Source organism: Daucus carota, chromosome 2 (assembly GCF_001625215.2).
Source record: "Daucus carota subsp. sativus chromosome 2, DH1 v3.0, whole genome shotgun sequence".
NCBI lineage: Eukaryota > Viridiplantae > Streptophyta > Magnoliopsida > Apiales > Apiaceae > Daucus > Daucus carota.
The window spans coordinates 38788676-38803826 of NC_030382.2; the positions used below are offsets into that span (position 1 = coordinate 38788676).

The 15151-nt window shown below is 35.2% G+C and overlaps 4 protein-coding genes across 4 annotated transcripts; 1 reads left to right on the forward strand and 3 right to left on the reverse strand.

Moving 5' to 3' along the window:
* The first annotated feature begins 4315 nt into the window (after positions 1–4315).
* LOC108208261 (aluminum-activated malate transporter 2) lies at positions 4316–6592 on the forward strand. Its single transcript, XM_017378779.2, has 6 exons — positions 4316–4758; positions 4918–5058; positions 5218–5490; positions 5607–5719; positions 5827–5970; positions 6055–6592. The coding sequence occupies exons 1-6, from the start codon at positions 4476–4478 to the stop codon at positions 6460–6462; spliced, it is 1362 nt and encodes a 453-aa protein (XP_017234268.1). The 5' UTR covers positions 4316–4475; the 3' UTR covers positions 6463–6592.
* A 1570-nt stretch (positions 6593–8162) lies between these two features.
* LOC108206892 (abrin-b-like) lies at positions 8163–10493 on the reverse strand. The gene is made up of 3 exons (XM_017377322.2): positions 10354–10493; positions 9586–10227; positions 8163–9344 (listed from the first exon to the last, which is right to left on the reverse strand). The coding sequence occupies exons 2-3, from the start codon at positions 10215–10217 to the stop codon at positions 8324–8326; spliced, it is 1653 nt and encodes a 550-aa protein (XP_017232811.1). The 5' UTR covers positions 10218–10227; positions 10354–10493; the 3' UTR covers positions 8163–8323.
* A 1680-nt stretch (positions 10494–12173) lies between these two features.
* LOC108207514 (abrin-d-like) lies at positions 12174–12599 on the reverse strand. Its single transcript, XM_017377953.1, has one exon. The coding sequence runs from the start codon at positions 12597–12599 to the stop codon at positions 12174–12176; it is 426 nt and encodes a 141-aa protein (XP_017233442.1).
* A 2-nt stretch (positions 12600–12601) lies between these two features.
* Positions 12602–13883, reverse strand: LOC108207515 (abrin-b-like). The gene is made up of 3 exons (XM_017377954.1): positions 13581–13883; positions 13432–13457; positions 12602–13190 (listed from the first exon to the last, which is right to left on the reverse strand). Exons 1-3 carry the CDS (start codon positions 13881–13883, stop codon positions 12602–12604), a joined length of 918 nt encoding a protein of 305 aa, XP_017233443.1.
* Between the last annotated feature and the right edge of the window lie 1268 nt (positions 13884–15151).

The window sequence follows — 15151 nt, forward strand, 5'->3', positions numbered from 1 at the left end:
AATTTGTAATGTCATGACCATTGCTACTATCATGGTTGATATCCTCTGATTTTCTAATACTGTCACATAATGGTACGATATTATTTGTTGCAATTCATAATCATTTCATCAATAATTCAAATTTAGTAAACCACATTTAGTCACGATATCAACTCATGCATTTAACACCCCAAATATTTCATCAATTGCATAATATTGTATCTGCGGGACATAATATAATATTTATTTAATCAAAATCTATTATATCCAAATATTATACTATTCTTTATATAGAACCATCCTTCAGGGATATTATATCATCTAGGATAAACTCATGATTTGAATATTATTCTACTATATCACTCTTCTGGAATGTAATCAAGTGTTTAAACACACAACATTGATTTTATAGACCTCGCTCAATATTATATTTATGAAAAATATGATCAATATCCATTAGAAATTTCACAAAAATTAAACACAACGTCAATGTGTGATGATAAAAGAATTTTATTATAGAGAGACAACTTCTAGTTGTTATTACGTGCAACTTCTGGGTGCAATTATATACAATCAATCTATTAAAAACAACGTCAAATAGGTGTTGTCGATAATACCAACATCATGTAGCTCAAGTGAGATAAAAAAAATCACTTTTACAAATGTTAAGTTTTAAATCAATTTTAAATTTAAAGACATGGAGTGATATTAACATTCTATCAACATCAAGAATATCACATAGAGATCACATAATATCACTTATCTGAAGCATGAATATGTAATATATTTAATATGTGAGCAAGACATAATGTGTGCCCATAAGCCATCTCTTCCAAACCATAATATATAAAGTTTTGACTATCTCAAAATTTAGGATGTCCTCTAAGAAGAAAGATTAAATATGGACAAGTAAGGATTCGTGTATCATATATTAATCCGAGATACATAGACAAAGACTAGAGGTAAGGTCATACATAATGTACATAGATAAGAATGATATAGAATTTTTATCTCTCTCATAGAAAAATTAGCCAAGTCATTAATAAAGCTTACTATCAATTTAAACTCATATGAAATAGATAATGACTTGAGAAAAATCAATTTTAGGATAAAGTGGAGCACATATGACTCATGACCTTTTAAAGATTAGGACGACTTACTATATATTAATCATGTACAATTTATGGATTAGAGAGACATTAATAAATTATGATTTCTTTTTTATGGATTCATAATAAATTGATCACATGTACACAAATATAAATTTTTCATATATCCTATTTGTCAAATTAAAAATAATGTAGTGTACGAGAAAGAGAACGCAAGTGAGAATCATCACATGAATTCTACACATATTTTGAGAGTGACATAATATATAAATCTATAGTAATCAACCGAAGGTAATCATCAAAATTATATATAATGATCACTGAAAATATAATATGGCAGAAAAAAATAGCAACATGGTTTTCATTAGTAAAAAAAAAAACAAGTATCTCACACATATTCAGATTCCAAGAGAGCCGAGAACAGAGATCCAAAATATTTCATCCAATTCCAAAAGAGTCCAAAATAGTTTATTGAAATCCAAAGAATTATTCGAATCCAAAAGAGTCAAAATAATTTACTCAAATCCAAAAATATCCAAATAATGTGTTTAAATCCATAAGAGACTAAAGCATATCCATATCAGTCTATACTAACTCCAAAAACTATAAACATCCACATCCAAAATCTATTATTTCAAAAGCTATTCCAAAAGCAAACTTAAAAACATGTAAACATCTAAAATGATTCCATTTATGTATACTTACTTACATGTATCATATCAAGAATACTAACTAGTTGAAGTTATAGAAAATTAAGGGACTATTTCAAAAATATCCAAAACTTCTCAATTTTAATGTACAACTAATTTAGTATAATTTTAGGAGAATATCAAAACTAGCATCACTCAAAAATATAAATTTAGTATAGTACCATAAAATGAAAAGAATGGTGAAGGGAGGCTTACCTTAAAATCTTATGATTTGATGATCAATTCATTTGAGTTCAAGATTCCTTACTTCAAGAATGTCGTCTTTGAAAGACCACTAATTCGGAAGAACAACAAACTTCTCGTAGCAAGAACAATCTTCATCGATCCTCTTAAAATATCAAGTACAAGAATTTGTGAACAAAGCAGGAGAGTAGTCTTACAAACAAAATTGAAGAGGGAGCCGTACAACATATAACAAAATGAAAAAGCATATCGTGCTGATAACGTGTTATGTAATAATATATGTAGAAAGAAAGTTGAGAGAGCTAGACAAGAGAAAAGAAGTAGACATGATTGTATTATTCATCTCATCACATTGCAAGCTCAACAAGTGGCTTTTATAGGTCCTTGGTAGATAAGTTACAAGACAAGTGAAAAGTCAAAAGTCACATACATTATTGATAGGTCAATCCAAGAGCCAAAAGTCATGAGGTCAATCCAAGAGCCAAAAGTCATCCACCTTTATATTTCATAACAATAGCAAATTGGATACGAACGCCCAATACATGATTGCTCTGCACTTCACATCTAACCACCACTACTTGTTTTAACGTTCTTACTTAAGCATAGACCTTGCATATAAAGAACTTAAAATGACAATTTAAATATTTAATCCAATTTAAAAGTGTAATATTTATTGTATTCTAAATCATGCCGGCTAAATTTTTATTTTTTTCACAAACAAATAATTTTACTAAAATATAATTACTTAGCGAAACAAGTATTGAAATTCAGCTGGGACAACTCTCGAAATGTAATTACAACTTGATTGTGAAAAAAGAAATTAAATAAATAATCATTTTGTTTTTAGATCGCTTAAAACACTGAATATCCAATTTCTTTAATCTAAAGAGTATTACAATCATATTTTGAATCCCGCAACTCGAGAAAACTACTTGTCATGGAGAGTCGACATCTTCTAGACTCCCGTCCTGTCGGAGATTTGATTTTATTGTTAAGTTCGATCTTTTCTTCAAGTACTCTGTTTCAGAATATTAATGAAAAAAATTAAACTTGTGGGTGCAAAGTGTAAACGCCACCTATGTTAACTTTACGATCAATTTAACGGAAGATGGTCAAAGAAGTACATATCGAAGCACTTTTTAAACATTCGGGTGCGTATAAAAAAAATGTTTGAGATCAAATCGAAAAAGTGCATAAATTTTTGCGGTAAAAATTGTAAATTACTCTAAAATCATTTTCAAGTATAAGTCAATTTAAAATAAATATAAGTTGAAATTTATTTAACCTCGGAAATTGGTAATATATATTTTTTAACAATTAATTAAATATTTATGATTTTTAAATAAAATCACATTACTTGAAGAAATAATTCATCAATCTTATTTTTATTATTATATTTCTAATAATTTATAAATTATTATTATAATTATCATTGTCATACATAAGTTATTATTATAATTTACTTAAAACGGGTAGCATATTATATTGAAGCAAATTATTAAAGCCCAACTACTACTACTAATAATAACGGCTAATGTGATGAATCATTTAAGTATAAATAATGATTCCACCGAACATCTGTAACATTAACATGGGTACATGGGGCTGCACACTCATATAAAATTGATAAGGCTGGCGGGTTATCATTCAAACTCTCTTAAACCTCTGCATATACAATAATATGATCGATAGCAACATCACAATAAGCAAATTTCAACACTTTGCTAACCTACTCGTCTCCATCGCTTTCATATGCTTGCAAAATAATGATAACAACTGATCATGTACCCTGTGAACGTGTACAAACCTGATGCAGAAGTTTTTGACTATGTTGATGCGTACAGTGAGCGATTATATGGTCTGGCTAGTTGTTTTATCGCCAGCACTAGCTGTAGTCGGTTCCGAGCTGTCGACAGTGTTGTCCGCGTTCATTATTATAAACTAATTTTGTCGGTTTATACCAAAAATAATACATAGTACTTTTGATAATATCGATTCTTTTACCGGATTAAGTAAAATCTTATTTTTTTATATTTTAAAATTATAATTATGAAAATCGTGGACCGGAACCAAGATCTATTGATCTAAAATTTATAAAAAAATTATTTAAAATCTTTTGATAAATTAAAAAGTATTGGCCTAATCAGAGTATAATCGATAAATTGATATTAAAATCTTGCATCCAGACAAACAAGTCAACTTCCAGGAAACAGGTCATAGAACGCACGAAAACGTGATCATTCACTTATTTGTCATAAAATTTGTTTTCCCGAGTCACTCTTCCCTACCTGCCCGTATGTATTTTACCTTCTATATATTCACTCGTATATGTCCATATCCGCAGTTTTGCATTAAGTAAATTCATAGATCTAAGCATCTTTTCTTTCATCTCATCTCATCTTCTTGAGCTAGCAATTTGCTAGCTTATATCAGAAAATATTAAATATCGCACCCTTGTCGAGTTCGTTTAGTTCTCGGCTGATTTTATCCGAAAATGACGAATATTGTAAATGAACAAAATTCAGGGCCAATTGGTCGTGCATGGTCCTGGCTCAAGGCCTTACCAGTAAATCTATGGTTAAGCATAGCTGATACAGGTTGCAAAGCGAAGAAACTCGGAGAAGATGATCCCAGAAGAATCATCCATGCCTGTAAAGTGGGATTGGCCATTACATTAGTTTCTCTGTTTTTCTATTTCAACACTCTGTATGATGGTTTCGGTGTTGCTGCAATGTGGGCTGTTTTGACTGTTGTTGTAGTTTTCGAATTCTCAGTAGGTATGTTTTTCGCTTCTTTCTTCGCAGATATGATTATATGAATACCTGGTTTAATCTCGTTATGTTAAGTGACTAATTCTCCTAAAACTTTAAATGCTGAGAGTTGTCTGAGCTTTGATATCATGTGAAGTGACCAATTTGGATTAATTACTTTTTCAGGAGCGACGCTTGGAAAAGGTGTGAATAGAGCAATTGCTACACTTTTGGCTGGATCACTTGGTGTTGGCGCTCATCATCTAGCTGTTTTATCTGGGGAAAAAGTTGAGCCCTTCGCGATTGGAACCACGGTCTTCTTGATAGGTACATATACTTGGATGAGAACTAGTTCTCCGGAGAATTAGTATGTTCTGTAATATAACATGTATTTAGACATTACTCACAGCTTTGAATAGTTTTGTAGAATATTTTGTTGGTACATACTATGTTACATCAATAACAAAAAAATTGTATGTGATGCAGCTGCTCTGATGACATTCATAAGATTCTTTCCGAAAATGAAAGCCAGATATGACTACGGCCTTGTCATATTTATCTTAACGTTCTGTTTGATATCTGTATCGGGCTATCGTGATGATGAGGTCATAGCTATGGCCCATAAAAGACTCTCTGCCGTCTTCACTGGTGGCGCTACAGCTATTCTTGTATGCATTTTAATTTTTCCGGCCTGGGCTGGTGATGATCTTCACAAACAACTTGCCACTAACATGGAAAAACTGGCAACTTTTCTTGAAGGTAATTGTTATAAAACACAAAACAGCGATATATTTATTGTTCTTGTTCTGTTTATATGATTTTATAAAATTATGAATTTCTTCTAAATAATTGGCAATTTGAAATATGTTTTACAGGATTCGGTGATGAGTACTTTAACATATCAGAGAGTGAAATTACAGAAGATAAAAAAGCATCACTGCAAGCCTATAAGAGCGTTCTGAATTCAAAAGGCACTGAAGAAACCTTGGTACGAGATGCAAAATGCAACCAAATAGAAATAAATTACATTCAACTCGACTGAGCTCTTATATCATTTTAAGTTACCAATCCGCTGAATTTAATTCGATAATACAGGCAAATTTTGCAAAATGGGAACCCCGGCACGGCCGTTTTAGGTATCGACATCCCTGGGACCAGTACCTGAAAGTTGGAGCTCTCGTTCGTCAATGTGCATACTCAATTGAAGCACTAAACGGATACCTGAACTTAGAAAACCAGGTACTAAACTCGTCACTTCTAATATGTAAGCTTTGCAATTCACATTGATTTCTTATTATTAAGATATTTGATTATTTTTTACAGATACCCTATGAAATCAGGGAGAAAGTGCAACAACATTGCACCAAGATGAGCACAGAGTCTAGTTTTGCTTTGACACAATTAGCATTGTCGATTCGGACCATGACAAGATCACCAGTGGCGGATTCTCACATTCTGAAAGCCAAAATTGCTGCGACGAGCATGAAATCGTCGCTAAAAACAGAGCTATGGCCCGATACAGACTTATTTCAAATAGTCCCGGCTGTTACAGTAGCTTCGCTACTAGCCGATGTTGTTGCTTGCAATGCGAATCTGGGAGAGGCTGTTAATGAGCTAGCGACTTTAGCACATTTTAAGGTTACGACTGGATCGAATAATCGCAAACCGAAAGTGATTCATCGGGGAACATCGAATTTATCTGCTCATCATGCTATCGCAATCGATGCATAATTTTTGTTAGAACAGCCGCAATGAGCGCATAGGCATGTGTCTAGATTAGAGTACTGAACTCTGCAAGTTGATGTACCACGAGGAGTTGTATATAGTTTCGTATAAAAACTCGTGTGCAGTTAGTTAAAAACGAATTCTGCATCTGGAAGTAATTATCTTACCTTCTTCCTATATGTGCACGTTTCATATTGGTTTCCATTAGAGTTGTTCGTGAACAAGCTCGAGCTAGGCTCGATAAAAACTCGGTTCGTTAAGAACTCAAGCTCGGACACATAAATGTGTTCGTTAAGAAAACGAGCTCGAGCCGAGCTTTTAGTGTTTTCGGCTCGAGCTCGGCTCGTTAAAATTCGAAAAAATGCAATATTTTTAGGATAATTTCGTAATATATACATGTTATTGAACGCCGAATTCAACATATAATATATCAAATCGATCAGGAGAATATTAACTATAATATGGTACCATCAAAACATACTTTGGCTTGTTATTTTAAGAGTCAAGTAACGGTTTGACTTTATTTTTTCTGGCTCGTCTCGGCTCGGATTACATTTTGCATTGGGCAAAGCTGTCTCGTTCAAAAGTTAGCATCCCTTCCAGGCTTGTCTATTGTATGGTTTCTGTTAGAATATGATCCGAATAAGTCCTCCTCTTTTAGGAGAATTGGTCACTTATCATAATAACAGAGCCTAGGTTCGCAGGAGAACTATCATTTTTACGTATTGCATACTCATACTTATTTTAGGAACATCACAAACGAGGCCATAACAAGTATAATACGGGTAGTAGATAACAAAGCATTTGGGTGTAGAGAAACAAACATAAATATTCTATTCATTGTTTCTCATTTTCTTCCTCTTCGGTGGCCCAGAGCCAATGGCCGGAGATAATAAAATAAGCGTACATAGAAAAATAATTATATTGGAGGTTTATGGAGGAAGGACTTAGAAGTAGGTGCAGGAAGCGACTGAGGAGTTTATTGAAACAGTAGTTCCAAATATTAGTGTCTGGCAGACTCGGCCCTAACGTGGTCTCGCGCTTCCATGATAATGCAGCGAATCTTCATGACAGTACAATAAACAAATTCCCATGCGCATCTGCTTAATTTCAAAAGCTTAGAATTTTACATCTTCAATAATCTTACGTTGAATTGAGATTAACAAGTTACGGTTCAAATTTCCAATGCAAATCGGTTATAATGAAATGAAGTGTGTGATTAGTTTAAAGAAGCTAAATATTTTCCATAAAGTATATGCTAACATTAATTAATATATTGAATATCATTATAGTAGACTATTCTCTATATTTTATTACTCCTTTCGTCCCACTTCTTTTGTCTTGTTTGACTTTTTGTGGTTAAATTGGCCAAACTTTGATCGGTAATAAGTAATTATTCTTACATGACTTTTAAAAATCGAAAAAAACATCTTAAAGTAGAACAAATATAGATTTTAGTAATATATTTTTATAACTTTTTTAAACTATTTAATACATGTAAATTTCAGTTAAAGTTGAGTCAATTTGACAACAAAAAATCAATCAAGACAAAAGAAGTTGGACGGAGGGAGTATTATTTACGACAAATACAACACCTACATGTGCTTCTTTTCCTTTTTTTGCCAAGTGATATCATATATCTTCTTGAACAGCATATTAGAATTTAGAACAGCTAACATGCAGATGTGCCTATGAACGAAGTATACTTAAAAGCAAAATAAGAACAAATGACATTGTTCAAGACCTTATTTACTCTTACATGTGATATACTATCACTTGTTAATTGTTTTGGATTTCCATAAGTGGATATACCAAAGCTCATAATTATACACTGGTCTTGAATCTAACCGAGAAATTGTAATTCACCTCAGACAAAGTTTATATCGAAGATCTGCTGCGCGGTAGGCGCATCTGCAGAACGTTTCACAACACTTATCTTCTGATTCTCCACTTCCAGAACATATTTGTTAACCGCATCAGAAATACTGCGGTCATGATTGAACAACCAGCGTTCAGCCTTACCTCCATCGCACAAATCATGAACCACAACTACTTCACCATCCGGAGAGGCTTTCGACTTGAGACAGTTTTTCTTCGACATAATTGGCCGGACAGTGCCATCAGGATAGAGGGCCCAATATTGCTCGAAAATTCGGTCCGTGCAGCTGCTGACCTGGACAGTGTTATTGCCAGATGCTTGCAGACACATACCCTTGTAGCCTCTGATCGGTGTCACAACTGGTTCGGTGCTGTTACTTAAACTCCAAGCCTGCTTTGACCAGTATGATATCCGCTTCATTCTCAATTGACTCCGGCTAACATCCCAGTACGCGGTTAAAGCTAAGTTGTTGTCTATGCTTATGATATTCCCGTTTTCCTCGATTTTCCACTTGATACTAGAAGACGCGAGCTCAGTGGTGCAGTTATAGATCACCGCAACTCCAATACCCAATGCAGTCAAGCACTTTCCTTGGGATCGAATTGTCCCGTCTTGCATCAGAGTCCATAGTTGATTGCTGTTATCGGTGGACTTACATGGCCCCATGATAATTGGTGATGTATCGTAGTACAATTTAGAATAGACTTCGACGCAAAGTCCGTTGCGGCCAATAATACTGACTGTGGGCTCTAGGATATTGGCACAGAAGTCGCATACGTAAAGAAGGAGAGCAATGTTTCGGCCCAGAGTTGGGGTGATTGAGGTTAATGTTACATATTTGTTTGACGCAGCAGGTAACTCGAATGCAGGGGAAATTACACCGGCGACTGATTGTTGGATTCTGGTGGAGAGTTGTTTCCAGTTTTCTTCGAAGGTGAACATGGCCGCGGTTGGGAGGTAGGCCTCATTGGTCTCGGTAATGTGTTCAACCACAAGGTTCTCCACATATCTATAACATTTGACAATGCAGTAAGAAAATATGTAAAGCAACGGTGAAAAAGTAAGGAAAGTGAGGATAGTGGTGGAGCTTATTAATATCTGTTGTAAAGAAAAAAAGTATAAGAGAGAAAAGTAGTTGGATAGTTGATTTTTATATCAAAAAATCTTACTATATTTAGTAAGTTTTGAAATGTAAAGAATTAAATAATACATCCAAACGTCGGGATAGAGGGAGCAATTAAAATGAGTACCTGTAGCGAATGGCCTCGGAAACCATCTGAATGGTAACCAGCATGCACCGAGCCAAAGAGGATTTATCGTCAAGATCGTCTAAATGCGTGATGCATTCGTACAATTCAAGAATCCCCAAATAAATATTCATCCTGGACCCTGCAATTACCTCCATACCCGAGTATCCACTACTGAACGGAAGCTGGTAACGCATCATGCCAGGAAAAACGCTGGATGTATCCGGGCCATTCGTATCCGTAAAGAAGCAGGCCTTACTTCTAGTTCGATAACCGACAATACCAGCAGTCGCTTTATCTATTGCCAGAATGACGACATCCTCGCTGGGATTAGAGAGTGCCACCTGAAGAAATCGGTTCGAACCTGTCAAAGTGGCTGGATTTTGGAGCCTGGGTATGCCATGGACCTCGTCTCCGCTCACAAGCTCCTCTCGAATATACTTGATAAACCTCATGTACCTTGTTTTGATGGCATCAGTAGAACTGGATGGATACAAGGGCTGAAATGTCAACTTTTCTGCAATCCTTTCTGTTGACATGAGCAGCACATTATCTCCAGCACTGCCGATGCTGCTACTTGTAAGCCATGCCACTGCAACTGTTAAAAACAATAGCCTTGATACCATACTTGACATCGCTATTTTCCTGCACAATAACAATTAGATACTTAATTTTAATTAAGTCAAGAGTAGCTAATGGAAGTAATTAAAGAATCATTCATCAACTTAATCTAATGTATGATCTGAGCATGAGAAAAACAGTACTACTTACACACAGAAGTTATCGAGTTGTTGTGAAGATATATGGATGGAACCTCAAGGACCATTTATAGATCTTTTGCATGGAAAATTACTGCTCAACACTTTTACCCTTCTTGCAGGTCATTTATAGATCGAGTCAAGTCATGCCTCGATGAATATGGGCACCAAGTCATATCTATCTTCAGTACTGTGTAGTCTGTATTCACAACTTAGGCCTATATTTGTCCATTTGTGCACATGGCCACGTCGGCAGTAAAAGCATCTCCAACGGAAGGTGCCAAGAGGGGTGACAATGCCATGTGGCATGACATGGACCGACACTCTCGTCAGCAACCCATTGAAGATGTTAGGGTGTTATTGGGATGCCAAGTGAGTTGGCATGGGTGCCACTTTGGTGTCAACTTCATTTGTGATCTCAATAATACATAAAATATTTGTGGTCCCAACAATACATAAAATATTATTTCCTTATTAATATATTTGGCATCATGGAGTGTCAACCATTAGAGTGTATTTTGAAAGAAGAGTGCTAAAAATAATTTGGAGAGTAAATTTCAAGGATGTGGCTACATTTTACACCAATTCGCATTTTTGTGGCTGAATTTTAAAAATAGCAAAAACGTGGCTCGAGTTCTCCTCCGCCTTTTAAAAATGTGGCTGCCGTCAAGTACACACTAACGGATCTAACGGAGGGAGGGGTATTTATGAGATTAAAAGAAACTTAGAATAAAAAAGAAAAGAAAAAAAATAAACCAACAGTGAGAAAAGTGCTACCTTATAAGTTAAACCTCTATAATAAACAATCTCAGGCCCGGAAAATTTAATTCATTCATCAAGGCCTAATACACAACCACAAACCCTCTATTAATTTGCTGAGAAAAGATGCGAAACAATTTATCAAGATCATTCATTTATCGAGATTCTATAATAATTAGGCCTCAATCACAACCTAATCAAATGAAGATGATAGTTTTACCAACCTACAAACCTATATACACACAGGAAAAGCACATAGTTGTATATACAGTTAATTAAAGTGAAATTAGAGGCCGAGAAAAGAAGAGAGTACAGAAGGTGCGAGAGGCTTAAAACAACGCCGTGCTGGCTGATTATCACCGCCGCCGAAACCACATTCGTAGGCCGACAGTTTGTCTGCGCTGTTCTCTTATAAATGGAAACTAAACTCAGTGTCTGCTGAGCGAAGCTGCGAGCCTACCCTTCTCGAGCTGCCGTGGTCGTATGTATTGTGTGTGTATAAACTCACCCAGAAAAATTGGGGTTCATTGTTTGTTCAGTGACTAACGTGCTTTGGTTGTTCACTGTTTGAGTCTACAAACTGATGACTAGTATTCTCTGATGATACTGTTCTGATCGTTGCAGAAAATTAAAAAAAACCACAAATACCCCTCCCTCCGTTAGATCCGTTAGTGTGGACTTGACGGCAGCCACATTTTTAAAAGACGGAGGTGAACTCGAGCCACAGTTTTGCTATTTTTAAAGTTCAGCCACAAAAATGCGAATTGGTGTAAAATGAAGCCACACTCTTGAAATTTACTCCAATTTGGAAGAGTATAAATAAAGAAAATAATATTTTGAGTTATGTGTCAAAATTGACACCCATTGGACGGCTAGTCTAAAAGTATCAATTAAGTTATGTTCTTCCTCGTATAGTTAAAAACAAAATAAGAACAAATGACATTGTTCAAGACCTTATTTACTCTTACATGTGATATACTATCACTTGTTAATTGTTTTGGATTTCCATAAGTGGATATACCAAAGCTTATAATTGCACTGGTCTTGAATCTAACCGAGAAATTGTAATTCAGCTCAGACAAAGTTTATATCGAAGATCTGTTGCGTGGTAGGCGCATCTGCAGAACGTTTCACAACACTTATCTTCCGATTCTCCACTTCCAGAACATATTGATTAACCGCATCAGAAATACTGCGGTCATGATTGAATAACCACCGTTCAGCCTTACCTCCGTCGCACAAATCATGAACCACAACTTCACCATCCGGAGAGGCTTTCGACTTGAGACACTTTGTAGTCGACATACTTGGCCGGACAGTGCCATCAGGATAGAGGGCCCATTGCTGGACACTTTGGTCCGTGCAGCTGCTGACCTGGACAGTGTTATTGCCAGATGCTTGCAGACACATACCCTTGTAGCCTCTGATCGGTGTCACAACTGGTTCGGTGCTGTTACTTAAACTCCAAGCTTGCTTCGACGAGTATGATACCAGCCTCATTCTCAATTGACTCCTAACACCCCCCCGTCCGCGTGTAAAGCTAACTTGTAATCTTTGTTTATGATATTCCCGTTATCCTCGATTTTCCAACTGATACTACTAGAAGCCGCGAGCTTAGTGGTGCAGTTATAGATCACCGCAGCTCCAATAACCAATGCAGTCAAGCACTTTCCTTGGGATCGAATTGTCCCGTCATTCATCAGAGTCCATAGTTGATTGCTGTTATTGGTGGACTTACATGGCCACATGATAATAGGTGATGTATCGTAGTACAAATTAGAATACACATCGACGCAAAGTCCGTTGCGGCCAATAATACTGACTGTGGGCTCTGGGATGTTGGTACATGAGTCGCATACGTAAAGAAGGAGAGCAATGTTTCGGCCCAGAGTTGGGGTGATTGAGGTTAATGTTACATTTTTGTTTGACGCAGCGGGTAACACAAATGCAGGGTAAATTACACCGCCGACTGATTCTTGGATTCTGGTGGAGAGTTGTTTCCAGTTTTCTTCGAAGGTGAACATGGCGGCGGTGGGGAGGTAGGCCTCATTGGTCTCGGTAATGTGTTCAACCAGAAGGTTCTCCACATATCTATAACATTTGACAATGCAGTAAGAAAATATTTAAAATAACGGTGAAAAAGTAAGAAAAGTGAGGATATTGGTGGAACTCATTAATATTTGTTGTAAAGAAAAAAAGTATTTGAGAGAAAAGTAGTTGCATAGTTGATTTTTATATCAAAAAATCTTACTATATTTAGTAAGTTTTGAAATGTAAAGAATTAAATAAGACATCCAAACGTCGGGATAGATGGAGCAATTAAAATGAGTACATGTAGCGAATGGCCTCGGAAACCATCTGAATGGTAACCAGCATGCACCGAGCCAAAGAGGATTTATCGTCAAGATCGTGTAAATGCGTGATGCATTCATCCAATTAAAGAATCCCCAAATAAATATTCCTCCTGGACCCTGCAATTACCTCCATACCCGAGTATCCACTACTGAACGGAAGCTGGTAACGCGTAATGCCAGGAAAAACGCTGGATGTATCGGGGCCAATAGTATCCGTAAAGAAGCAGGCCTTACTTCTAGTTCGATAACCGACAATATCAGCGGTCGCTTTATCTATTGCCAGAATGACGAGATCCTCGTTGGAATTAGAGAGTGCCACCTGAAGAAATCGATCTGAATCTTGCAAAGTGGCTGGATTTTGGAGCCTGGGTATGCCATGGACCTTGTCTCCGCTCACATGCTCCTCTCGAATATAGTTGATAAACCTCATGTACCTTGCTCTGATGGCATGAGGAGAAGGTAAAAAAAAAAAAAAAAAATTGATCTCAACACGTACGAAATCAAGGTACAGCCCGTACATGTGCATGAATTGTCGTTTACTGCCATAATTAGAGACATAAATATATATAAAAAAATTGAATAGCAAAAAAAGCTGTATGATAAGTATAACTTACATTTTAATAAGTTCATTTAATCACCAGCACGATGTAGCCGTGCATAAAATCAACATCGTTGATTTAGGGACAGTTTGATAAGCTTGTAAAAGTGTTTCTTGTTTAAATTAAAATTAAAGAAGTGGATTAAAAGTGAGAAGTAAATTAAGATTTATAGGTGATTAAAATATTTTGGAAAGAAATTGCATTCTCAATTTTTTATAAATGCTTCACTTTTCACGCAAACGGGTCAAGAAAAATAGAAACTAACTTCTTGCGGAAAAAAATGTCAGAAGTGCTGATAACCAAACATGTACTCTCTCTGTCCCAATGAATTGTATACGCTACTTTTTGGCACGCTTTTTAATGCTCTTTTAAGGTATAGTTTCACAATATTTTTTTAAATTTTTCTTTTTCTGAATAAAAATTTGATGTTTAAACTTTTATTCAAAAAAGGAAAATTTTGAAAAAACATTATATAACTATATTTTATTGGAGTTTCGAAATGCGTGCAAAAAGTGAGCGTATACAACCCATCGAGACGGAGGTACCATATAATTAAAATTACTTGGTTATTCTATCAAAATTGTGTTAATTTAATATTTTTTATTTAACTAATATATAATATATATATATATATATATATATATATATATATAGGGATAGGATCAAATAAAAAAAAATTTAAGTTACAAACTTACAAACTTTTTTTTATTCTTTCATCGTGTTAATCCTTAGTTATCGAAAGTATCCATGTTGAAAATTCTTCAAAAAACATCACAATTTTTAAAAATAACGCATAAATAAATCGTGATTTCAACATATTTATAACTGGGGTTCAACATCGGGTGTAGAACACTAATTATCATTGTGTTGAATATATCTATAAAGATGCTTAAACTATATCTCTGGGGTTTGGGTGAGGTCTAGAAACATAAATATCAGTTATATAATACGTTTAACTTAGTTCATACATTGAAAAATCAGTTTATGCACTTTTTCAACACAATTTTAATCGATGTTCAACAAAATATGTTAAAAAATGTTGAACTCAAATTATATATGTGTTGAACGTATAAAGTTTGTAAGTTTGTACCAGAACCCA